This window comes from Elgaria multicarinata, chromosome 13, assembly GCF_023053635.1.
Source record: "Elgaria multicarinata webbii isolate HBS135686 ecotype San Diego chromosome 13, rElgMul1.1.pri, whole genome shotgun sequence".
Lineage (NCBI taxonomy): Eukaryota > Metazoa > Chordata > Lepidosauria > Squamata > Anguidae > Elgaria > Elgaria multicarinata.
The window spans coordinates 28,016,089-28,043,258 of NC_086183.1; the positions used below are offsets into that span (position 1 = coordinate 28,016,089).

Sequence of the window (27,170 nt, forward strand, 5' to 3'; positions counted from 1 at the left end):
CTGTCCTCCTTTTCATATGGTCACCCTACCTTTAGAGTTCTGCCAGGTTCTGACTGAAACCCAGAATGGATTTACAGCCCCACCGAATCGGAGCCACCAGCCTCTACTGACTTCATGCTGGCTGGGGAATGCTGGGAGTTGTAGGATTTTCTCCCTGTGCCTAAACATGCATAGGATTGCGACTCAAAGCGGGGAGTTGGAGCATACCCCCTTCCCTGACTATGCATAACACAGAGATGTGTATTAATGCAGAATGCTGGGAGCTGTTGGGTTTTTCTTTCTAAATAGCAATACACCTTAAGAGTATTTGTTTGTCTGATATGGATACCAGCAGTCTTATCATCACAGCCCTTATTGCCACACCTAAAAGGAAAATTCCTAGTTACTCTTGCAGGATATTTGTATCCTGCTTTTCTATTGAGTATACTCAAAGATGCTAACACTCAGGTTAAAAACTCCATCACAAAACACAGACATCCAAAGCAAACAAACAACTAAGTTTATACACCATGGTTGCAATCCTGGACATAGTTGCGTCGGTGTAAGCTCCATTGACAGCAGTGTTGCTTACTTCTAATCACATAGGTTCAGTTTGTAAAAATTATAGTAAAATTTGGAAGCGTTGTGATGGTCTCATTCACTTGTTGGAGCAAGGAGGATCCATCAATTATTCTGGCACTCTGGAAGATGTCATGACTCCATCTATGAAAAAAAAAAAAAGTCCCACTGCTGTACTGCACTACATTCCCACCCCACTGCAACATCATTGTCTATTCTTGTAAGTAGTGGCTCTTCAGCAGAGGTCTTTCCCATAATCATCCCCTTTTATCTAGAGATGCCAGTGAGTGAACCTGTGACCTTTGGCATATAAAGCATGCGTTTCACCACCAAGCTATGGCTGTTCCCAAACGTTTGTCTCCATGCCACAAAAAAGTTCCCCCTACTGATGCAGACAAGCTGGAGGAGGTTCAGAGGAGGGAAATGAGGATGATCAGGGGTCTGGAAACAAAGCCCTATGGGGAGAGACTAAAAGAACTGGGCATGTTTAGCCTGGAGAAGAGAAGACTGAGGAGAGACATGATAGCACTCTTCAAATACTTGAAAAGTTGACACAGAGAGGAGGGCCAGGATCTCTTCTCGATCATCCTAAAGTGCAGGGCTCAACTTACAGGAAGCCAGATTCCGGCTGGACAGCAGAAAAAACTTCCTGTTAGAGCAGTAAGACAATGGAACCAATTGTCTTGGACTCGATGGCCTTATAGGCCCGTTCCAACTCTACTATTCTATGATTCTATACCTGGGGAGGTTGTGGGCACTCCCACACTAGAGGCATTCAAGAGGCAGCTGGACAATCATCTGTCAGGGATGCTTTAAGGTGGATTCCCGCATTGAGCAGGGGTTGGACTTGATGGCCTTACAGGCCCCTTCCAATTCTACTATTCTATTCTATGATTCTATGATTTCTGCACTTCAGCCCTCTGCTAGATGGACAAGAACAGGCCAGAGTCCTGGCTCCTCACTTCTGCTCTTCCTGCCCCAACAAAAAAGAATCTCCAAAATGGACAGTTTTAGACAAGGATTATTTTATTAAGAATACAAATTTCAAGGTTGGTTAGCCACAGAGGGGTTCCTGCGCTTTCCACGCTTCCTCCTGCAAGGACGGCAGGTCTCTCGCCAGCAGGAATGTGCTCCCCGTTTGGAAACTGGCCATTTATCCACTTAGAGTGGTATTCCTTTTGCAGGAGTAAAGGTTGGCCTCTTTCCCTTCCTTCTCAGTTCCTCTGGTTCAGTTCTCGTGAAAGTTGACAAAGACCACAGAGCGGGCAACAAGCCATGACTATCCAGTCCTTCAATATGGAACCCTGGGTAGAAACAAAAACAGGATTAAAATGGGAGGTCAGAGGTAAAGCTGGTTGCATGGCTCAGCCCCCAGAAGAAAGAAAAACTGACTTTTGAATGGGACAAGGACTAAAATTCCCATCTGTTTATGGGGTCAGTTGGCCAGACTTGGCCAGATCAAGCATGTAGCAGCCTTCCCTAACTGAACACCCTCCAGATGTGTTGGACTACAACTCTCATGGGGTTGTAGTCCAACACACCTGGCAAGCAACAGGTTGGGGAAGGGCTCACAAATGTGGTTCGCAAATGTACGCTCATTGCCCACTAATAGTAACATTTTACTAATTTTGATAAAATTCACAAATACTATTTGAATGTGCGATAATGTTTCCAGACATTATGAGCAAGGGTTGATTTACCATATGATTATATACATTTCATACCAATGTAACAAATTAATCTCTATCGACTTCTAAATTCAGTGGAGGATGGTGGCTGCAGTGTTAGTGGATCTCTGAATCCTCTCTGGTTGGCAATCAGAAATCTACAGGAGCTCTCCAAGGTGCTTAACCCAACCCCCCAAATAAAACCAGAGCTTTAGAGTTCTGAATGGTCCTGACTGAAGCCCATGGAAGAATCAGAGCCCCACTGACCTGAGAACTACCAACCTACACTGTCTAAATTTAGGCAGCAGCAACAGAAGTTAGAATTAGAATCAATTAGCCTTAGTCAAGAAAAGCCCAGGGGAAAACAAACAAACTTCACTGGAAGAGAACATCATTTAAGTGCCAGGCAGACCTCACTGGGAAAGGTGTTCAAAACTGGGGCACCACCACAGAGAAGGTTTGGGCCCCCAATCATCCCAGCCTTCAGAGATTGTCAGATGACCAGAAAAAATGGCCTGTCCTACTTTAATGCCTTTAGTAGTAGTCAGAGGGATAGACTTGTTAATCGGTTACAGCAAAATCCACAAAGAATCTTGTGTCAACACTTATTGTGGCAAATGTTTTCACAGACCTGAGTTCACTGATGAAGCACACTCTAGTTCCTGAAAGTTTATCACACACACACACACACACACACACTGATACTACTTAAGGTGCCACAAGACTCTTTTGTTCTCCATGCCAAGAAATCTGATTCCTCCAGAAAGAATTCCTGTGTAGCTCAGAAGCTTGCTAGCCAATGGACATATTCTGAGTTGGCAGAAAGGTATCCATCAGCACAGACTGCGACTCTTGGTTGGACCAGAAGAGCAACCTCTGTGCAATCACAATGCAACCCCTCTCCCCACATTCAGGACTTCTCTAAAGGAGCGATAAATAGCACGCTTGTGACTGGCTACTCATGGAAGTTTGTGGGTCAATTACATGACATCAACAACAGCCAGGGCATCTCCTGTGCTATCCCCGCCCCCTTATCCTGCTGTCAGAAAGCACAGAGATAATGAGCTTTTTTTTTTAAAAAAAATTAAAAATCCGTCCCCATGTAAAGGCGGCGTTGTGCTATAATACTGCCAATAGATGACGCTGTTTTATTGAGTTGAATAGAAGATGCAGTGAAAGGAAGTATTCAATCCAAACCACGTGGCTGCCTGTGGAATTGAGCCGATTGCAATCCCAGAAGTAAAATGGAAGCAGAAAGCCCTGGGTAAGGCAGCGGAGAGAGAGAGAGACGCTTGCAATCTTTGACTTCCTGTGTTTTGCACCTGAATGTGGTATTTCTCACGGACACCAGTGCGCATTGCGATGAGGGTGCCAGGCAGGTATGGGAGGCAGCAGCATTCATTGGCCTGCTGTGCCACACGGCAGGCAAGGACACAGGGCACAAATGTCCCACAGAGACCTGCAGGAGGGGGGGGGGAGGGAGAAAAATCATGTCATACAATCACCTGCACTGGGTGCTCCAGGGAAAAGAACTCAGGACTGACAACCTTCTACATTCCCTTCTATCCACCTCTGGATACTTAGATGTGTCTGTTCTACAAACCCATCACATCCACTACCCCTGCTGTGTGGCTGTAGGGCTTGAATGGCGGGAATATGCAAATTCTTCCCTAGTTTGTGGATCTCAATTCTAGAACCAGGGGAACTGATTTGGCTAGCATGGATAATCCTGGCTTTTTAAAATTTATTTTTAAACATTTTTATTGTAAATTTCAACAAAAGAAAACAATCAAAAATATGTAAGTGTAACTACATACTTTAAAGGCCTCATTTTCAAATATTACAACATTCTAAAAAAGGGAGAGGAGGAGTAAATTACACATAAACTTTAGTAATCCTGCTTATTAAACAGGATTTGATCTTCCAAACCAGACCACATTGTGGAGCAGAGAGCAGTGCCCATATTCAGCGGCTGAGATGCAATTCCCTTTTGTCCAGGACAACTTGTTGTCATTGTTGTTATTTACCCCTCTGTGTTTAAAAAGACCCAAGGCAATTTACAACAAGTCTGTTAGCTCTTCTTCCACTTTCCTCCCCATCCACCTGTCATCTTTTGTCCTGTCATTAGTCAGTCCCCATTATTGCTATTAATGATGGTGATGATGATGAAGAAGATTAACATTTGCATCCTGCCTTCCTTAAAAGCTAAAATACTATACCCGCTTCCCTCCCAACTTCCCAATTTTATCATCACAACAACCTGTGAAGTAGCTTAGGTTAGGAGCGAGAGGGGGTGACCTGGGGGAAGGGGAGGGGGCTTGCTTAAGCTGAGCTTCACGACTAAACTGGGACTTGGACCTGGCTCTTCTGAGTCTTAGTCTAACTGGCTCTACCCATAATGCATCAGCATTAATGCATCAAGGGAGAGGGCCTTTTCAGTGGTGGCCCCCCAATTATGGAATGATCTCCCTGATGAGGCTCGCCTGGTGCCAACCTTGTTATCTTTTTGGCGCCAGGTCAAGACTTTCCTCTTCTCCCAGGCATTTAACAGCATTTACCAACATATGCTAAGTTTTTTTTTTAATGGGCCCCAGAACTGTTGTTGTTTAAGTGGCTCCTGTTGTTTTACACTGTTGTTTTTATATTTTTGATGGTTTTAAATTTTGTGTACTTTTTAATGTTCACTGTTTTTAACTTTTGTAAACCTCCCAGAGAGCTTCGGCTATGGGGCGGTATATAAATTTAATAAATAAATAAATAAATAAATAAACTGGGATTTGGACCTGGCTCTTCCATGTCCTAGCCCACCACTTTAAGCGCTGTACCAACTGGCTCTACCCATAATGCATCAGCTGGGGTTTCCTTCCATTAGTCTGCTCTTTGAAATCTTTTCATCTTGGCTTTTCCTGACCAAGTGCTGGTTGCCTGACAGACACCTCATTGGCTGCCCCGCCTCTTGCTACCTACAGCCAATCCCTTGAAGGACAGAAGAGAACCCCTCTTTTACTCACAAATGCCCATGTCGGAAAAGCAGTCACACAGATCTGAGTTCCAGTTTTCCTCGCTTCTGAAAGTGTAGCTGGTGCCCGTGGGTTGTGGCTGGGCATCGATGATAACTTCGGTCTGATACGCCATGTCAGCTCCTGGAAAGTGGAGAGGAAAGAAAGGAGAAGGCCCACTTATCACCACCACGAGAGCCAGGCCAGTATTTTAGGACTTGGGGTTGCCAACGTTTTTACCAGCAGCTGCTCCTGTGTCTGAGCAGACTCTACCAGTCTGCTTTTCAATAACGCTTTTCTCCATGCTATCAAAAGTTTCACTGGCCAATTTTTGCAGAGTAAGGAAAAAGCCACGTGTCTCCCCCCGCCCACAGCAACACACAACATGTCAGTTGGCAACCCTGTTATTTCCTGAGGTGAGAAATCCAAATTAACCCCACTGCTGCAAAAATAATTGGGGACCATTCATTGGGGGGTATTCTTGCACAACACAAACCTATCTGAAATGAGCTACTGCATTCTTGCACACCTCCTGTTCATTTATAGGGTGGCTATGAGTCCTTTTTTTTTTTTTTTAACCAAGGACAATCCTCTGTTTGAAGGCCAGCCAGAGGACTGTCCCCTATTTGATGGCATTCTCTGTTTGAAGATCAGTCCTGTTCAATTCCAGTTTAATAAAGATCCATCAGAAATGCTGCCGATCAAAAGTGAACACCTGGACAGCAGACTGAACAGGCGGGCACAAAGATCACAGTCTTCCACACTTTGTTGAGATGTCCTGTATTTCTATTTAAATTCTAATAATTATTTATAAATTTGCATCTATACATGTAAATTAGCATATGCACATTTTATGCTAACAAGAGCCCTCTTTTATCCTTTTTTGGCAGGGCGCTTTGCAAGTGGCTTACCCTATCTGTGGGTAGTGCTTCGTGGGTCAGATGTACTCTGCCGCCATCATTAATGACACCCAAAATGCCTCCTTCTGCCTCGTGGCATCTTGCTCCAGTTGGGGGGAGATGGAGGCCTGCCCTGTTGGCATGGCGCCAAGGTACTCATGCACCTATAACCAATTTGTCGTGGGACATAGAAACATAGAATAGTAGAGTTGGAAGGGGCCTATAAGGCCATCGAGTCCAACCCCCTGCTCAATGCAGGAATCCACCCTAAAGCATCCCTGACAGATGGCTGTCCAGCTGCCTCTTGAAGGCCTGTAGTGTGGGAGAGCCTGCAACCTCCCTAGGTGACTGGTTCCATTGTCATACTGCTCTGTCAGGAAGTTTTTCCTGATGTCCAGCTGGAATCTAGCTCCCTGTAACTTGAGCCTGTTATTCTGTGGTGTCCTGCACTCTGCGAGGATTGAGAAGAGATCCTGGCCCTCCTCTGTGTGACAACCTTTTAAGTATTTGAAGAGTGCTTTCATGTCTCCCCTCAATCGTCTCTTCTCCAGGCTAAACATGCCCAGTCATTTCAGTCTCTCCTCATAGGGCTTTGTTTCCAGACCCCTGATCATCCTGGTTGCCCTCCTCTGGACATGCTCCAGCTTGTCTATATCCTTCTTGAATTGTGGAGCCCAGAACTGGACGCAGTACTCTAGATGAGGCCTAACCAGGGCCGAATAGAGGGGAACCAGTACCTCACGCGATTTGGAAGCTATACTTCTACTAATGCAGCCCAAAATAGCATTTGCCTTTCTTGTAGCCACATCACACTGTTGGCTCATATTAAGCTTGGACTACTAGGCAGGCTGAGTTCCCACAACCACTTTATCACCCTTTGCTCTTGTCAGAGGGCACATTGACACAGACTAGCCCTTCAATTCTTCTCCTTGAGGGTTTCAGGGGGATGTGTTAGATAGAAATCCTCTTTGCATCCAACCCACCAGCCCTGGATTAACCTTTAAGCAATACAAGCACGTATTTAGGACACCAAGGGAAGAGGACACCACAGAGTACCTGTACCATAGCTGTAGCCATCTAATTTTGAGAAATTCCAGATTAAAAATCATTTTCAATCAATTTTTGCATTTGCATTTCCTGCCTTATAACAGTTTTATTAAAAATGCATAAAACAGTGATGAAAATTTGTATTTTTTTCTGTTGCCCTAGTTATAAGTAATTGGCTTATATTGCTTGCTGCTACTTAGTGTTAAATAAATATTTTTTAAAAAGTTTATATTTAATATAGTTGTATGTTCTGGGGTGGGGGATGGCCTTGAACAAAACTGAGTTTGTAATATCTTATTTCACCCTTCAGCACTTATTGAGTCTTAATGCCTTGCTGGCTAAGCAATGGAAGGGCCAAGGGGGCAGCATTCTTCGGCTGGGCTTAGGGCATCAGCTGGCCTTAATCCGGCCCTGCAAGCCACCCAATCTAGGGAAAAGCAAAATACAAAGTGACCCCTTTTTACTAAACAACACAGGGCCGGCCCTAGAGCTGTGTGTTGTAAGAAAATGCTGTGACAGGACAAAATAGCACGCCCTCATAGCAAATTAATCTGACTAGGAAAATAATATCCTCATGCCATGAACTACTGCCAAATGCAGCCCCATCCTTGCACATCAATGAATGTTCTTTTGTGGTCTACTGTATTTGCATCTTTTTCAGCTGCTGTGCTGTTTTAAGAACTGGGATGGTTTGTCCTATAATCCATTAGCAGTAGTTCAAAAATAAACGTCTCCACTCTGCAAGCATTGTGCATCTTAATGTCCACACATGCACATTTACTTCACATAAATGCCCTTGAGACAAGACACCTCTATCTCCAGAGGTGTAGTGTCAAGATCCTGCAGAAGGAGCTCAACATGGAGGAATGACTGTTTTAGCAGCTCACACTCACATATATACTTTTTTTTAAACAAAGCATCCTACATAAAGACAAAAATAGGGACAGTAATTTTACCATGGACAGCTACCAGAAAATAAGATGTTTGTTAAGTAGTTTACTGGCTAATGCAGTGGTGGGGAAGATGTTGTTGGACTTCAACTCCCATCATCCCAGGCCAGCAGATCCAATGGTTGGGGAGGATGGGAGATGTAGTCCAACAGCACCTGGAGGGGCAGATGTTTCCTTGGAAGGCAGTTTCTTGTTACCCAACTCTCCCTGGAATGCTCTGAATGGAGAAAGCCATCCATTCAGGGAAGTTGATACCTCCTCCAGCTAAAAGGAAGTTGTAGGCATGTGTCTGCATGCATGTGGTAGACAAGAACAGAAGCTGAATGAGACAGAAGAAGCAGGGATAGACAAGGGCTAGTCTGTGAGCCTTGGGGTACAGGTACTTCTCACTGGGGTTGTGTAGATTTTGTAAAATCTGTTTTGTCTGTGTTTTGTGAACTGCCAGGTATCTTTCATCCCATTATCCACTCATTCGCAGAATTGGATTTTTCCAAATTTCCCAACTTTGCACAAATTTGCATTTATGCAAATTCACATTTACACAAATGTGCAACCCATCCCCCCATGCATAAATTTCCCCAAAATGTGCATTTCATGCTTTTGGCTATGGGAGAAATGTGCATTTTCAGCCAGTGATCATTTTATTTTATATATTTTTCCTATGGTTGAATTTGTGTAAATTTCCAGAAAGTAAAGAAAAAAAACACCTGGTGTGCAAATCTGTAGAATCTGTAGGACTTGGGAAAATCCAGTCTGCTGCAGAATTCATTAGACCCAGCATCCATCAGATGTGTTAGATTACAACCCGTATCACCTCCAGTCAAGGTGGGATTTGCAATCCAACATATCTGGATGGCACTAGGAGCGTTTCTACCTGAGCTACTTATTCTGCCCTTGTCATTTAGAACTCCCGGTTTTTATGGATTCTTTAGATGACATCGTGGGCCCAGCTTGGAGAGCTCCTTTAGAGTTCTGACTGGTTCCAATGGTAAACCCAGAGTGGATTCACCGCCCCACTGACATTGGAGCCACCATCATCCACTGGTCAAATACCTTTTGCATGCAATCTCCTCCCCCTCCCCCAAATATCATATCAGATGTTCTGTATTTTAAACAAGGTGGCCAACTTTTGAACTGGGCCTGGCTGTCACGTTGACAGAGTGGTTTCATCTGCAGCAATTAGCAGGTGATCACATTTTGCTCACCGTCACCTGTTGCTCTCTGCATATTAAGCCTCTGTTCAAGGGAGAACAGGGTGGGCAACGAAGGCTTGTGGGTTTTTTTAATTGCTCCAGTGGTAACCTCATTTTCAGAGATGTGGATTCATGAAGATATATCTCCTTATAGTAGGAAAAACCTCAGGCCACAATAAATGAGTTAGCCTCTAAGGTGCTACAGGACTTTATGGGAGAGAAGGCCCTGTTGAAATCAATGGGAATTAAGCACTTAACTCCGTTCAGGTTCGACTGAAATCAATGAGCTTAGAAGGCCAATCCTAAAAACATTTACTTGAAAGTAAATCCCATTGATTTCAATACAGCTTACTTCCAGATATATGTGCTTCAGCTTTAAGTACAATTCGTTTTCTTGGGATTGCACCTAGACCTCTGCACTGTGCAGGCTGACATGAATGTATGCCTCTGGAATTTACCTTTAAGAGACTAGTCCACATGACAGATATTTTTTAAAAAAACATTTTTACTGCACACTTCTAGCATGTCTACCACTTAACAAACTTACTCAGTTTTCTTTCCTACAATGTAAATAGACTATCACCATTCTTTTTTTAAGATAAGTGAAATGGAGGTTACTTGGGCAAGGCACACCCAGTGATTCATGGAATGGGCTGCGACCTTTTGTTCCTAGCTCTGCTTTTCTGACTTCAATGCTAGCTTGGCACAAAGAAATGAATGCCTTATAGGTATGGAAACAGTTCACCAGCTTAGTTTCTATACCAGGGTACCATTAAAAGGGTGGGAACAGGGCCAGAAAAACGCTGGTGACCCTATTCACTGACAATGCTGAGCCAGTGGGTATAGTGGCTAAAGTGTCGGACTGGGAGTCGGGAGATCTGGGTTCTAGTCCCCACTCGGTCATGGAAACCCACTGGATGACTTTGGTTCAATCACAGACTCTCAGCCCAGCCCACCTCACAGGGTTGTTGTTGTGAGAATAAAATGGAGAGGAGGAGGAGGATTATGTATGCTGCCTTGGGTTCCTTGGAGGAAAAAAAGCGGGATATAAATGCAATAATAATACATATATTAAACCTGGGTTTCAAACTCAAATCAATCAGTTTAGCCGCTGCATCATAATTAAACCATGGAATTCACTACTACAAGACATAATGATGGTCACTCACAACTTGTAACTTTCTCCTGCTATGTGTAGCTGACACAGGATATGGTCTACAACCTTCCTACAGCACAACTGTGAAGCTCACCATGCTAAGCCAAGCCAGCAGCCTCTCTGTGAACAAAGCATATGCTTTAAATGTAGGGAGACCATATGGAAAGGAGGACATGGCTTCTGTATCTCTAACAGTTGTATAGAAAAGGGAATTTCAGCAGGTGTCATGTGTATGCATACAGCACCTGGTGAAATTCCCTCTTCATCACAGCAGTTAAAGCTGCAGGAACTCTGCCCTCTTGACCAGATACAAAAGAGGGCAGGACTCATATAGCTTTAACTCTTGTGATGAAGAGGGGATTCCACCAGGTGCTGCATGCATAGAAATGACACCTGCTGAAATCCCCCTTTTCTGTATGTTAAAGTTACAGGAGCCCTGTCCTCCTTTCCATATGGTCACACTACCTAAACATGCCCAAAAAACCTCTACAAAATGCATGTGGGTCCACTTCATTTTTACTAGAACCCTGAGATTGACCAACTGGGGCTTGGTGCAAAAGACATACATTTAGAATGAAAGCATTCAGAGACCAGGAGTTTATTTTAAGTCGCAGAATTGAACAGAACACACAGTTCTTCTGGGCAAAACACACTACTGGTTACCCCAAACTTTCTTCATTTCAGCAGTATAATTTAGGTAGGCTGCCAGTGATTGGGGTGGGTGGGAGGAAGAGAGGAGTTATTTTGTTGCTGTTGCTGTGAAAAAACTGGGAATTGTCCTGCAAACCACTCAGAGATCAGTTTAGATCTATTTTCTGCTCACCTCTGCTCTACAACAGGGGTGGGCAGAAGGTAGATCTGGGTCGACAGCGATTTGCACTAGATCAACAAGGATTTCTCCCAATTATTTAACAGAAGCAGCAAAATTGACTTCCCCCCTCCACCCCAAATTATACTGCTTGAAAAAAAAAGCTTAAGGTAAACAGGAGTGGATTTTTGGGTGGAAAACTACAAGTTCCATTCAGTTCTGGTACTTACAATAAAATTCCAAAGCTCCAATTTATTTAATTCTTTTTAAATTCACCTGGTCTTTTGCACCAGGTTCTGGTCTCCAATTGGTTGATCTTAGGGTTCTTGTAAAAAACAACACACCACTAAGGAGACCCTGCAAGGCTGCCATTTGCCCGCCCCTGCTCCACAACATGCAAGGTTTCCATGGCAAACTACTCAGAGGTTCTTCAGGGCATAGTAGGTTGATGTGGAAATGATTCCCCCAAATAGAAATTCTGGGAACAACTGGAGTAGGGGAGAGATGTTGCATGCATTTGCCATCCCCACGTAAAGCATGGCGGTTTGGAGGGTACCATGGAACAGCTTGTCACAGGGCCTTCCAAAAATCTCACCTTTGCCATTTATGCACACACAGCCCTGCCCCAAACACCAGTGGAAATTGGACTAATATTCCTATATACGCCCCTCTCTCTCTCTTACCTGGTTTTTCCCTTCTCGAATTCCAGGTTTCGTGTTGACCAGACGTCTTTAAGTAAAGAAACCAGTGGGGCGGCGTTCAGTTGCTGTCTCTTATGTACACTTTGTTGGAAGGGCGGGGAGGCAGTGGCTAGCTGTGGAGAAGGCGTAGGCACGGGAAAGGACAGAGGCTGGGGCAGCGGATTTAAGGTGGAGGAGAAGGAACCGGAAACTGTGGTTTATGGTGAGGTTGGATAAAAAGGAAGTGGGTCCGAGTGTGATTGGACTAAGAGCCATTGCAAAAGGAAAAAGAAGTCAGTCTATAGGGAAACCTGGCCATAAATCTCATATCAGAAATGGCAATATTCAAAAGCCAGTAGGTAAACATTTCAGCCTCAACGACACCCAATCAGTGACTTTATAGAGGCAATTCCCGAGCAATGAAACATCAAAGGGAGATTATAATGAGAGTGATTACTAAATTGTGATTCATCAAGAGGTTCACTTCTAGCTTCCGCAGCTTTATAAGGATAGAGGTGGTTTAAAATAAATAGATAAATAAATAAATCACACTACAGTGTTGAAACTGGCTTTCTCAAGGCCAAGATGCTTGTGTTATCAGCAACAACTGTTTAGTGATTGGCCACTATTAGTAACATGATTTCCATAGCCGGTACTTTCTGTATTTCATTTCCCTCTGATTTAGTGTTTACAAACCAACCAACCACTCCCAACCCCCATGCAACCATGTAAGAACATAAGAAGAGCCCTGTTGGATCACACCAAGGGGCCATCTAGTCCAGCACTCTGTTCACATAGTAGCCAACCAGCTGTCGACCAGGGACCCACAAGTAGGACATAGCTGCAACAGCACCCTCCCACCCATGTTCCCCAGCAACTGGTGCACACAGGCTTACTGCCTCTGATGCTGGAGGTAGCACTTAGCCATCAGGGCTAGTAGCCATTGATAGCCTTCTCCTCCAGGGATGCATCCAAGCCCCTTTTAAACCCACCTCTCAGTTATACCAGAATATCCCTGACTGCTTTTGTTGCGTTTTTTCCAATTCTCTTGCTTCCATTCCGATGTGTGCGGTGTGCCCCCAAATTTGTCGGTTTCATTCAGCTGCTGTTTGTTTTTAGACTAAATATGTCCCTTTTAAGCTTCCATAGTGGTTTGTTTTCATTTTCTGCTGCCACATTGCCAAATTTTGGCGCCACAGCAGCAGAGAGAGCATCAAAGGAATGGGGCAGGGATGCATGTGGCTCGCAAGCCATGTTTTACCCACCTTTGACCTAAGGAGTCACAGGGCATGGCTAGACGGGGTGATATCCTGGGGATCACCCCAGGATCATCTCTGTGTGTCCACATGACGCACAGGGGATCCCAGGGGCAGGGAGGGATAATCCTCTGTGATCCCTCCCTTTCCCCTGGATAACGGGCACCACTTTTATCCTGACTTTTCCTGTGGTCTCGTGAGGATCCCAAGACCGCGAGACATGTGGGCACCCATCTCGGTTTTGTCAACGCGAGGAGTCAACGTGAAGTGCCAGGAACCAGGCACGGAGGTCCTCAGGAGCTCTGTGCCCATTGGGGGCGAGGTGGGGGAAATGGGAGGGTTTTTTGGGGGGTGTTTTTGTTTAAACACACTTACTTTTTGCTGAAGTGCTCCTGTGCTTATATCCAATATAAAAAACAAAACAAAATGGTGGCCGTGATGTCCTCTTCCTCCCGGGACATTGCGTGCCATGTGTAGACTGAGGGGGAGGATCTCGCAATCAGCATATTGCAAGATCCTCCCCCTCCCCCCCCCCCACCGGTCTAGACATGCCCATAGCCCCAGCAAAAGCCAACGACAATTCCCTCCGGTGAGGGGTTAGAATAGCAGCTTTGAAGGGTGTTGTTTTTTTAAAAAATTGAGCCATGGTAAAGAGAGGAGGGTTAGCAGTTAGTCACCATCTACTGAGTCTTGAGCCTAATCTACACCAAGCAGGATATTTCACTATGAAAGCGGTATGAAGGCAGTATATAAAAGGCAGGAGCCACACTACTGCTTTATAGCGGTATTGAAGTGCACTGACAACTGTTGGGGCCCATTAGACACATACCATATACTGCTTTCATACCACTTCCAAAGTGCAATATCCTGCTTGGTGTAGATTAGGCCTAAGGAGACCTAATCTGTACCTGCCCCCCTGGCAATTAAAAAAACAAACAGATGCATGAAGAGCAACCCTGGTTTTCATTTATCACGTTGCTTGCATCACTGATAACCTGCACGTAATACAAGAACAGCTCTACATCTGAGCTACTACAGATCAGGAATTCTAACACAAAACTCCAGAAGAAGTAAGAAAAACTGCACAAATACCTGTGGTCAAAGGCAACCAGTTAATAATCATATTTTAAAAGTGATTTTACAAGCCATGGCAGATATTAAAAAACAGCCACTAACAAATTTGCAATTTTTCTTGCTATTGTAAAAGTATCAGGGGTCAGAAACACTAGCTGGCCTACAACTAGAAACCACGCAAGCCAGTGGTGTTGTAGTTGCAGCATCCGAGTAGGACCAGGGTTCAAATCCCTCCTAAACCAGGATGAACCTCCCTGACTGATTTTAGGCAAGTTACTAGTTTTCAGCCTAAGCTACCTCACAGGGTTGTGGTGGAATAAAATGGTTAGAAGGACTATGTATGCTGCTTTGAGCTCTGTAGAGTAAGCTCCCCCTATCTCGTGGCCTCCAGGTGTGTTGGACTCCAACTCCCACTATCCCCAGCTTGGACATGATGGGAGTTGGACTCTAACACATTTGGAGTCCACCAGGTTGGGGAAGGCTGCCTATGTAGAAAGAGAAGATTGAAATATAACAAATGATATCCAGCTCACGAGACAGAGGAGAGGAAGAAACCATCAGCCTCAGAATTTCATCCTTCCTTGGAAGTTTGCACCTCCTTCTTCCAGAAGTTCTGCTCCTCCCAAGGGCGGGGAGAGGTGTGCCACAATCTTAGAGCCACCATCTCTTCGCTATCTGAGGGTATTATGGATTTCTTCTGAACACCCATTAGTATAGGCTGTAGTAAGCCCTGTGTTCACTTGGATATGTCAATATTTGCATGTTCTCTACATACACCCCCATACCCACCCCACCTTGGACTTTGGATTCTTGACTCATGCAGATTTCGAGGAGGCTGGGCCAGGCATAGGGTGTTTACCCAAATAATGCAAATAAAAGATATTTGCTTCCTCCAGGTTTGTATATTTAAAGAGTCACTTCAAAATGTACATCGAACTGGAAAATGGCTCTTCCATGCTTTCTATGCATTGGATCTAGATGTAATCTTATTTAGAATAGAATGGAGGAATCTGTCAAGTTCGATTTTGCTCAGTTTCTTACTTCCACTTAGTTTCCGGCCTGCTTCCGCATCAGATTTCAATTTTATTTTGAAATAAATAAATAAATAAATAAATAGGGTTTTTGGGTACATTTTTCAAAATATATGCAATTTTGCCGGCATTTTCTCAAATGTACACATTTTTGCAAGTGATTTCCCCCCCCTTTGAATAACATGTTTTGCACCGTGTTTTTCACATATACACACGTATATAATATACACGTTTTTTGTACATACTGTTTCAAGTACACACATTTCCCCCCTTCTGGATTTTGTTTGCAAACTGCATCACAAACTTTGGAAAAGTAAGGGTTTCGTCATCTAACTGCATTCCAGTTAGTGTTCTGGTTCAAGAAGTGTAAATTTGTTCAGTTTGCATTGAAATGCAAGCTGAACGAATTTCTCACCCATTCATAACTTAAGAGTAGGCTCACGGTAACGGAAGGGATTTAAGTCCCACTGATTCTATGTATAATTAAGTCTGGAAACAACCCTGTTTGTTGATCCATATTCAGAAATGTCTGCAAAAGGGACCAAATGGTATTATTAAAATTAGACCCGGTTTGCACACTCACTGTTTATTTATTTATTTAAAACATTTATATCCTGCCCTATATCAATAAGATCTCAGGGCAGCGTACAGATTATTATTATTATTATTATTATTTATTTATATAGCACCATCAATGTACATGGTGCTGTACAGAGTAAAACAGTAAATAGCAAGACTCTGCCGTATAGGCTTACAATCTAATAAAATCATAGTAAAACAATAAGGAGGGGAAGAGAATGCCAACAGGTACAGGGAAGGGTAAGCAGGCACAGGGTAGGGAAAAACTAACAGTAGAAAGTAACAGTAGAAGTCTGCACAACATCAAGTTTTAAAAGCTTTAGGAAAAAGAAAAGTTTTTAGTTGAGCTTTAAAAGCTGTGGTTGAACTTGTAGTTCTCAAATGTTCTGGAAGAGCGTTCCAGGCGTAAGGGGCAGCAGACGAAAATGGACGAAGCCGAGCAAGGGAAGTAGAGGCCCTTGGGCAGGCGAGAAACATGGCATCAGAGGAGCGAAGAGCACGAGCGGGGCAATAGTGTGAGATGAGAGAGGAGAGATAGGAAGGAGCTAGACCGTGAAAAGCTTTGAAGGTTAACAGGAGAAGTTTATATTGGATTCTGAAGTGAATTGGAAGCCAATGAAGAGATTTCAGAAGCGGAGTAACATGGTCGGAGCGGCGTGCTAAGAAGATGATCTTTGCGGCAGAGTGGTGAACAGAAACCAACGGGCTGATGTGAGAAGAAGGAAGGCCAGAGAGAAGAAGGTTGCAGTAGTCCAACCGTGAAATAACCAGTGCATGAACAAGCGTCTTGGCAGAAGAGACAGACAAAAATGATCGAATCCTGGCAATATTATACAGGAAAAATCGACAAGATTTAGCTACTGCCTCAATATGAGGAATAAAGGAGAGCGAGGAGTCGAAGATAAAGCCAAGGCTACGAGCTTCCTTGACCGGAGTAAGCGTAACATCATTGACAGTAAGAGAGAATGAGAGATGAGGAGAAGGTTTAGGAGGAAAAACAAGCAATTCAGTCTTTGCCATGTTAAGCTTCAAGCGACGATGAAGCAGCCAAGCTGAGATATCTGAAAGACATGCCGAGATACGATCGTGAACATCAGGAGAAAGTTCCGGAGATGACAGATATAGTTGTGTATCATCGGCGTACAGATGATATTGGAGACCATGAGATTGAATAAGCTTGCCCAAGGGCAACATGTATAAGGAAAACAACAACGGGCCAAGCACCGAGCCTTGCGGAACCCCTACTGAAAGGGGAAAGGAGGAAGACGAGCTGCCATTAGTCGACACGCTGAAAGAGCGACCCGCTAGATAGGAGGCAAACCAGTTATAGACAGAGCCACAAAATCCAAGGTCATGAAGGGAATCTAAGAGAAGATCATGATCAACCGTGTCAAAGGCTGCAGTTAGATCAAGGAGAATAAGAACGGAATAATGGCCTTTAGACTTGGCAGTAAGGAGATCATTGGTGATCTTAGTAAGGGCTGTTTCGGTGGAATGCAGAGGACGGAATCCAGATTGAAATGGATCCAAAGCAGAGTTACTAGAAAGAAAGTCAAGACAGCGAGAGTAGACCGCACGCTCCAGGATCTTTGAAACAAACGGCAACAAAGAGACAGGTCGGTAGTTAGACAGAGATAGCCTATCAAGAGTAGGTTTCTTGAGAATGGGAGAGACTGTAGCATGTTTAAAAGCAGAAGGAAATGAACCAGAGGACAGAGAAAGATTAATAATATGTAGCAAGGAAGGGAGGATAGCAGGAATAAGATTAATAAAGACGCGAGAAGGAATCGGATCACGAGAACAAGTGGAAGGCTTCGAAGAGCGCAGTAATGTAGACAGTTCATCCGCAGAGACCGAAGGAAACGCAGAGAAATTTGCAGGAGGAGCTGACAGACGAGGAACAGGAACTGGAAGAGGAGCAGAGCTGGCCAGATCAGAGCGGATAGTTTGGATTTTAGCATTGAAAAAAGAGGCAAAGTTGTTAGCAGACAGAGAGGCGGGGAGAGATGGCGGATTAGGCTTCAGAAGAGAATTGAAGGACGCAAAGAGCCGCTGAGGATGCCTAGCATTTGACTGGATCAGCGTTGAGTAGTACTGCTGTTTGGCCAGTGAGATGGCAGAAGAGAAAGAGGAAAGTACAAATTTGTAATGGACAAAGTCTGCCCGGTCCCTGGTCTTACGCCAAAGGCGTTCAGCTGCCCGGGAACAAGAGCGAAGGTAGCGGAGGGAAGAGGTGAGCCACGGTTGGGGTTGAGAAGGGCGAACTATCCGAGTTGTAGATGGAGCAAGATTATCAAGAGTTGAAGATAAGGAGGAATTAAAGAAGGAGACAGCTGAGTCCAAGGAGACAGCCGAACAGACAGAAGGAAGGGAGGAGGCTAGGGACTGGGAAAAAGCCTCGTAATTGATAGATTGCAAGTCACGACAAGAGCGAGAAGCGGGACGTGAAGGAGGAGGATTATGAGTAATATTGAAAGAAACTAGGTGATGATCTGACAGCGGAAAGTGAGCAGTAGAAAAGTCCAACACAGAGCAATTCCGAGTGAGAACAAGATCCAGACAGTGTCCAAGGGAATGTGTGGGTGCATCAGACCAAAGCTTAAGATCATAAGAGGAAGATAATGAGCGAAATCGTAGAGCTGCAGCATCTTGAGGGTCATCCACATGAATGTTGAAATCACCCAGGATAAGAGTAGGACAGTTGTCAGAGAGGAAAAAGGACAGCCACGAATCAAAATCAGAGATAAATTTTGAGGACGAGCCTGGGGGGCGGTACAGAACTGCAACCCGCAGTCGCAGTGGAGCGAAGAGCCTCACCACATGTACCTCAAAAGAGGAGAAGCAATGTGAAGGTGGAATGGAAAGAGGCTGGAACTGGCACAAACTAGATAATAAAAGACCCACACCACCACCCCGACCCTCTGGGCGACTAGTGTGAGAGAAAGAGAGTCCTCCAAGGGAGAGGGCAGCAGAGATGGCAGTATCATGGGCATACAGATAAAAGCATACAGTATAAAAACAGTAAATATACACAGCTAAAAACAAATTAAACCATAAACCAAGTTAAAACAATATATAATTTAAAAGCAGTAAAACTATTAAAACAGTTAAAACAATGTGCCTAGTGAATTCAACCATTAAAAGCTTTGTTAAAAAGCCATGTTTTCACTTGGTGCCGGAATAAAATCAGCGTTGGCGTTGGCGCCAGTCGGGCCTCCACTGTTGCCCATTGCAGCTTGCTTAAGCCATGGTGAACCTCACATGCTGGGCAGTTTCTGAATATACAAGCTGTGGCCGTGGTTGGTTGTGTCCCTGGCTGGGGAATTATGGGAATTGTAATCCAACACCTCTAAAGTGTGCCGCATTGAGGACCACTGCTATAGATTGTGGCCCATGACACTCTAAAGAGCTCCCTATTAGATATCCTGGTTTGTTGGATGGGACGGCAGATAAAGAGGCTTGCTAGATGGATGGTGTTTGGGGCAGGGCGGAGGGTGGCGGTATTGGTGGGAACCAAAGGCATGTCAAACTGTCAGAGATGCAAAAAGAGATAAATGAATTGCCGGGCTCTAGCATGGATAAATGAACTCTCTCCCTTTTTCTTTTTTCTTTTTTGCAGGGCAAAAAGGTTATGTGATCCAGAGAGAAAGAGGGCTATATTCCCCCTCCCTGTCCGCTTGCACGCTTCCCATGGGGCCACATAGAAGGGGCAGAGAGAGGGCGGGCTGATCTGGGCCCAACTGACAAGGGAAGAAGAATGGCGGATGAAATGAACATGGAAGGGTCTGATAGAGGGGACAGTGAGTGCCACTTGAACCTGATGCTTACACAGCGGGCAGCGGCTGCGTGGTTGTGTATGTCTGCTTTTGCATTTATCCACAGCATCCGCCATGCTTCCCCCCACCCCTCCTCCTTTTTTTGATCTGACCCAGGCCTCTCTATTCCTCTGTACGCATCCTGGGAGAGAGAGAAAGAGAGAGAGATCTTTCCTCATCTAGTTTGCATGCCATTCATTAGCACTGGATTAATCCTGATGCTCAGGACTCTGCAGAGAAAGGCTCTGGCCAGATTACACCACTGCACTGTGGCTTCGTGTACACTGGAGACATTCCCAAATCAGAAGTATATGCCCAGTTGATCACCTACCAAGAAGGCTTCTTGCCATTTGTTTGTTGCTTTTGCTCCTGTTCGTGTCAATAGCCACCCAGGACGCATCGATTTAGCAGGTGAAGCTTTTGCCAGCCCAGAGTGGGAAAAGCTTCACTGAGGCTGCCACCGTACGCAAAATCATCTGGGAGTTACGCCCATTGCGCTCAAGTAGTCATGTACAGCATTGTGCTGTTTCTCTCGCAAGCCTCGTTCAGAAGACACCTTAAACCACGGCTTTAACCACGGTGGTTAAGTCAGAAAGCCAGGCTGTGTTCAGAAGACACCTTAAACCACGGCTTTAACCAAGATGAAGAAGACTTTCTGGTTTAACCACCATGGTTAAAGCCATGGTTTAAGGTGTCTTCTGAACACAGCCTGGCTTTCTGGCTTAACCACCATGGTTAAAGCCATGGTTTAAGGTGTCTTCTGAATGGGTCCTCTCTCTCTCTCTCTCTCTCTCTCTGCCTGTTTAGACAGCTGCTAAACTTACAGCAGCAGGAGTGATACAAGAAGGTAGCAACCTTGCTACCAAAGAGGGAATAACAACAACAACAACAACAACAACAACAAGACGAAGAAGAAGAAGAAGAGATCCTGGAGTTTATCACATACTTATCAAATACTTGAAAGGTTGTCACACAGAGGAGGGCCAGGATCTCTTCTTGATCCTCCCAGAGTGCAGGACACGGAATAACGGGCTCAAGTTAAAGGAAGCCAGATTCCAGCTGGACATCAGGAAAAACTTCCTGACTGTTAGAGCAGTACAACAATGGAATCAGTTACCTAAGGAGGTTGTGGGCTCTCCCACACTAGAGGCCTTCAAGAGGCAGCTGGACAACCATCTGTCAGGGATGCTTTAGGGTGGATTCCTGCATTGAGCAGGGGGTTGGACTCGATGGCCTTGTAGGCCCCTTCCAACTCTGCTATTCTATGATTCTATGATTCTCCCCATCTCATCCCTCATGAAGTTATATTTCACATGTCTGTAGTACAGGCAGCAGGAGGAACGACAAAATCCAATCTGTGTGTTCTAGAAGGAAAAGAACCAGGATGGTTGTGTGAATGCACATTTGTTCTGGGCCCACCTTTGTGTGTGGATGCTGACAGATGAGGGAAAGGGTGGTTTATGGGTTTGAAATTAGCTTCTCTTCCGTCCTCCCACCCCCCAAGTCCTATTTATCCCTCCATGTGTCTGCACATCTCTCCCCCCCCTTTCTCCCCTTTTCTAATTCTTCCTCGCTCTGACTCGCCCCCTCTCCCCTTAGCTCCCGGGCTCCCCCATGCATGAAAAGAGCCCTTATTTAATTTAGTCGCCACGAAAATCGATTCTGCCATTCGATACAAAATAAGAATCAAGCAGATTAAGGGACGGAAATTAACTCTGAAAATATTTTTGATGGAGTGCCTTGTACTCTCCCCGCCAAATGGACTGCAAAGTGGAACAAATGACGGGCAGCTAGTGGCGGCGACAGGAGCTTTCCATCTTCCCATTATCCACTAATGGGAAAGGTCCCGCTCTCGAGCCTTGGCCCACGGATTAATCACAACCCAGCCTTTATGAAGATTTATTTCTCCTTGCCTGCAGCCCGCGCTGGGATGAAGTCATAACGCTCGGGGGAGTGTGGCGCTCCCGAAAGGAGGGAGGAAGTGTTTAGAAAGAAGAGAAGAGAGGGAAATGTGTGTGTGTGTGTGTGTGTGTGTGTGTGTGTATATATATATATGTAATAAAAAAGAGATGGTGTCTAAAAATAGAGGAGAAAAAAGGGGGAAGCAGGAAGGGAAGAGACGGCTGAACATGGCAGGCCCCAAAGGATGGACAGATAGTGTGTGTGTTAGAAAAGGCGGGGTGGAGTTGAATGACTTCCTTCAGAGCTGTGTTCGGCCCAGGTTCAAGCCCTTCCTCAGTCATGAAGCTGACTGCACTTTTTCTTCTTTTGCAGGAAAGCAATATAAAAATACTAAATAACATCGCAGTCTCTTGGCCTAACCTATTTTGTTTTGAAAAGACAGTGATATATAGAGGCGCAACCCACCCTAAGCTCTATATTTGCAGTTGCCAGCCACATGGAGAGATTCACCTCCAGGAGCTGAGGCTGCCATCTTGGTTCTCCAGGGGACAACTAGGCCTGGCCACACTGTCAAGCCAACATGTGCCCCAGAGCCTTGGAGCTGATGCTGCCATCTTGGTTCTCCAAGGGTCAACTCTGGGCATGGCCAAGCAAACATATCAAGCAAACATATGCCTCAAGCAAACATATGCCTAAGAGCCTTAGTGCACACATGTGGCAGAATGAGACGGTAGAATCCTGAAGTGGTAGAATGTGAGGGATACTGGATGCCATGTTCGAAGGTCCCTTCATGTGAACAATAGCAACTGCTGGCTAGGGTGGCCACTCACACACCTCAGAAAAAGAGGACAACGATTTGCATAATATTTGCATAACATTTGCATATGCAAATTTTAATATTTAGGTACAAATTTAGAAATTATAACTGTAATTTTAAAAGATGTACAACACATCTCACCATAATGGAGAAGACTGGCCAGGTGAGCTTAGTTTGCTAGGGTCCAAGTGATAATTGTGGACATGCACCTTCAAGGCTCCTTCCTTCTGGTTCTTTGACGTTAAACCAGACTTATGCTGGTCACCTCTTTAAATAGAGGACACCTTCAAATAGAGGACTGTCCTCTGTAAAGTAGGACACCTCATCCCTCTAAGGACTGCCTCCCTGCAAGTAAAAAACAAAGCAAAAACCCGAGAGCATATTCAGGACTAGCTGTGTCTTTAATCTCAGATAGGTACGAAGAATTGGTGCAGACGCAGTCATCTTTGGCTTATTATTTTATATGTTTTAGGGTGCACCCCGCGTTTTAAAAAAAGTTAATATGAATATGAATACTAATACTAAATAATAATATTACTGCATTTTATCCCTCAAGGTACTCAGGGTAAAAAAAAATCCCCTCAAGCTGTTTTATCCTCATAACAACTCTGTGAGGTAAATTAGGCTGAGAGACCATGTTTGTCCCAAAGTCACCCAGTGAGCTTCATGGCTGAGTGGATCTCCAACACTCTAACCACTAGACCACATTGGCTGTCAGGCTGCCGTGAGGTTACTATAGCCCAGGGGTGTAGAACCTCAGACCTGGGGGAGAAATCCGGCCCACCTGGTATCCCAGACTGGCCCTCTAAGGTTCTTCAGATGACCACGCCCCTTTCTATTAGCTCCATCCTTTCCCTCAACTACCAATCGTGTGGTGATTCCCTGGCTTTTGTGCATCCCCCCCGCATTCTAAAAGGGTTCAAATATTTCTCCTTTAGTTGCTGACAGGAAGAGCTTTCAGCAAAAACATGCAGGTGTTTCGGCCCTCTTCTCTTTCGCCATTGGCTCAGCTCCTTTTGCCATTGGCTTCACCCACCACTAGAATGCGGCCCCCAAGAGGTTTTCTGAAATGGAGTTCAACCCTTGGTTCTGCACCCCTGGCACAGCCCAAGCCGTTTTTGCCTTTACTAACTGTGCTCTGTATTCCCTCTTCCCCAACATCTCACAAACCCTTCTGAGATCTCTCTCTCTCTCTCTCCTTTACCTGGACAGAGTCTCTCTCCCCACCTTTCCCTCTTCCTTTAAGAGCCTGTCTTCAGCCCGCCTGTAGCTGATCAATGGCTTATTGCTAGCTATTTGCTCCCCCTTCAATTCTCCATCCATCCCTCAAATCCCGCCAGGATCAGAGAAACGGATGGGCCTTTAAGCAGATCCCGTAATGTACCAGATGTCCCCAGCTCTTGTTCCCTACTCCATCATTCCTCTGCCCCCACCGCTGGCTCCAAGAACAACGGGTCATTTTTCTTGCAGGTGTCGTTCTAAATTTTGCCTTCCCCTGTGCAGTGATTCCGTCTGTGGGCTGTCCTGGCGGAAGCCTAGAGGAGGGATGCCAACTTTTCAACTGGCCCTGCTCCTGTACCTGGAATGGCAGCCCAGCACAAAGGAATGCAGCTGTCAAAGTTTTACCAGTCTTTTTAACTCCTTGCCACGGAAATGTGGCGCCTGAGTAAATGTTGCACGTTATTGGGCTGTTGTGAACTAGAACGGGAACAGGGTCTTTGAAAAAGGTGGCAACCCAGGAGGAAGAGGAAACAGAAGTGGCAATAGAATGGGCATTTAGGAGGTTGGATTATATAAACAAGAGGCCCCCTTTAAAGGGAATAATAGAATAGAATTAGGCATAGAATGGCAAAAGAATAGAATAGGACATATAAATATAGACATCTAAAACCAGCTGCCTCCCACTTTTACCACTAGGCAAATCTTAAGGCTGCCCAAAAACAGAGGATACAGATTTGCATCAAATTTGCATATGCTAATTTATACATATAGATGCAAATTTGGAAATAATAAATAGCCCTGTTCCAGCAGGGCTCTTCTTATGTTCTTACAATGTCTTCAGATAGAGGACTGCCCTTTGTCAAGTAGAGTACATGGTCATCTTACTTACTTACTCCCAGAGCTGGGAAAAGTAGTCAGAGGGCCATGTCTGGACATCTTTCTTGCTGCTCTAACCACTATTCCCAATGTCCCATCTGACTCCAGGAGTTTAGAATATCAGCCCTAGAAACAACAGGTGATTTCCTCTGAAATCTATTCAGAATCAGCTCAGTACTTGCAAACTTTCTCTTGGGAGACTCCCTTGTTTCCCAAGAGTTCTCTCCTAGCTTTTAATATTGACACATGTCCATCAGCAGTGCTGCCTGCCTCTAGGTTGCCATGTTGCCCTCTGGGAAATGTAGTTTGATTTTTCCTATTTTGCACCTACCTCACCACATCAGCTATGGCAGAGATATGCCTGGCAATTTAGATGCTCCCACTTCCCCAGACATACACCCAGGAACAAGAGAGGGTTTGGATAGGGGGTAACAGTCACATAAAACATTTCCCAAAATATAGCCAAGAGAGGACTGAAGTGACTCAAATAGAGAAGATATGTACCAAACTAAAGCTTGTTCGGTCACGTTTTCTGGTTAAGTAGTTCGTAGCAATCAAGGATGAGTAAGAGGTTAACATTGAAGTACTTTTGCACATATGCCTACAAAGTACATTGGTCAGCCTCAACACTAATGGCCCCAATGTGCATAAACTCATTTTATTCCAAGCCAGAAAAGAACTCAGCTTGTAATACATCTGAACATGTTGAGAAAGTTAAATTCGTGTTCTGAACCAGCTAACTTTTGGGCAGCATCTGTGCTATCTCTACTTCATTTCCAAAATGTGTTGATGCTCAAAGCCCCCTGGAAGCCCAGCCCAGTCAAGCTACATGTCTGTTACAATCAGACCAGGGGAGGCGAGTGGTTTGTGTCACTGGCACGTTTTAAACAGAAAGTTTCTAGTCCTTATTGTTGCCAAGATATTCTTGAGACTGTGTGGGAAACACTTGATGAAATAGCATTCAGCTTTTCTTGTTACAGAGTGCAACTTTTCAGAAATATACTCTCTCTCTCTCTCTCTCTCTCTCTCTCTCTCTCTCTCTCTCTCTCATATACGCACACACGCACACACATAAAGATGCACAGCTTTGATCATATTCTCTATCCAGGGAACTGTACCCCGCTATGTAAGCAATGATGGCTAGAGACAGGTGCTCTACATATGCTCAATGGCACTCTCTTCTCTGTTATTCTGTTTTATCTATGCTGATCCTTCAAGATCAAGTCAGGGCACAGACTTAAAACTTATACGTAACAGGAAACCATTTTATACTCATCTACAAAAGTGCTCTTTTAAACCTCCAGGGGGAAACACACACGCAAATACACACAATCACACCCACACACACCCCACCACCACCAAGCAGGACATTAACAAATAACTCCAAGGGATATATCTCCCGGAGATGGAGCACAAGAAGGAGGGAAGCCAGTTTTAGAAGATGAAATAAGCAAAGCTGGAAAGAAAACAGCATGTTAAAAAGAAAAGCCTGGGGCCCAGCTGGTTTTACAACCAACTTCTATCGTGCATTTTTATCTGAACCTCTGAAAAACATATATAGAATAATGAAGTATTTGGAGGGGAGGGAGAGAAGCAGGCACTGCAGATGCCTCCCAGCAATGAGGGGGCCCAAGTGAAGAGGATTTCTTAAACCATGAAAAGAAATGTCTACTTGGGCTGCCAGCTGACCAAAAGAAAAGCAGCCTTGTCAGGATTTTTTGTTATTATTATTATTATTGCTTTTTACTGTGAGCCCCGTGGGCAGAAAAGAAAGGGGCCAGCCTTGTCTCTTTGCAGTTGGGCAGTTCTCTGTTTTTGTTTTTGCTGTTGTTTAGCTACACACCTGAAGACAGCCTTCTCGTACCTGGGGCCTTCCACATGCCTTGGAGTATGGCTCCCATCACCCCTTGGCCATGCTGCCCAGATAAGATGATGAGACTTCTAGTTCAACTTGTTTGGAGAGCACCAGGTTGGGGAAGGTAGGGAATAGGTAGCTTTGAGGCAGGGTCTGTGCCCTTCACAACCAAGGTGGGTGTCAAGGGTATTATTTATTTATTTAAAACGTTTGTATCCCGCCCTATATCACTAGGATCTCAGGGAGGCATACAGATAAAATCATACAATATAAAACAATAAATATACACAGCTACAATAACAACAACAACAACAACAATTTATTGCAGTCAATAGACCATTCCAACGAAAGTTACATACGGAAACACTTAGCGTACAGTTAGCTATTAAAAAGACAAGCTAAAAACAAATTAAACCATGAATCAAGTTAAAACCAGTATATAATTTAAAAGCAGCAAAAACAATTAAAACTGTTAAAACAATGTGCAAACTTGGTGAATTTAACCGTTAAAGGCTTTGTTGAAAAGCCATGTTTTTACTTGGCACCGGAATAAAATCAGCGTTGGTGCCAGTCGGGCCTCCAAGGGGAGGGCATTCCACAGTCAGGGTGCCACCACAGAGGAAGCCCTCTCCCATGTCCCACCGTAGCATATGTGTTGCGCTGGTGAGATGTAGAGAAGGGCTCCTCCAACAGATCTCAAGTCTTGGGCAGGCATATATAGGGAGAGGCGCTCCCTCAAGTATCGAGGTCCCAAGCCGTTTAGGGCTTTAAACGGCTTGGGCATAGT

The 27,170-nt window shown here is 44.7% G+C and overlaps 1 protein-coding gene across 4 annotated transcripts; it reads right to left on the bottom strand.

Moving 5' to 3' along the window:
- Window positions 1–1,579: 1,579 nt before the first annotated feature.
- Window positions 1,580–14,977, bottom strand: LOC134407955 (cornifelin homolog). Of its 4 annotated transcripts, none has more exons than XM_063139974.1 (4): window positions 14,821–14,977; window positions 5,237–5,368; window positions 3,548–3,684; window positions 1,580–1,862 (listed from the first exon to the last, which is right to left on the bottom strand). In XM_063139974.1, the coding sequence occupies exons 1-4, from the start codon at window positions 14,843–14,845 to the stop codon at window positions 1,773–1,775; spliced, it is 384 nt and encodes a 127-aa protein (XP_062996044.1). In that variant the 5' UTR covers window positions 14,846–14,977; the 3' UTR covers window positions 1,580–1,772. The 4 variants fall into 4 exon arrangements, with proteins under 4 accessions (XP_062996044.1, XP_062996047.1, XP_062996045.1 ...); XM_063139977.1 differs by lacking the exon at window positions 14,821–14,977 and adding an exon at window positions 13,589–13,676; XM_063139975.1 differs by lacking the exon at window positions 14,821–14,977 and adding an exon at window positions 11,961–12,122.
- Between the last annotated feature and the right edge of the window lie 12,193 nt (window positions 14,978–27,170).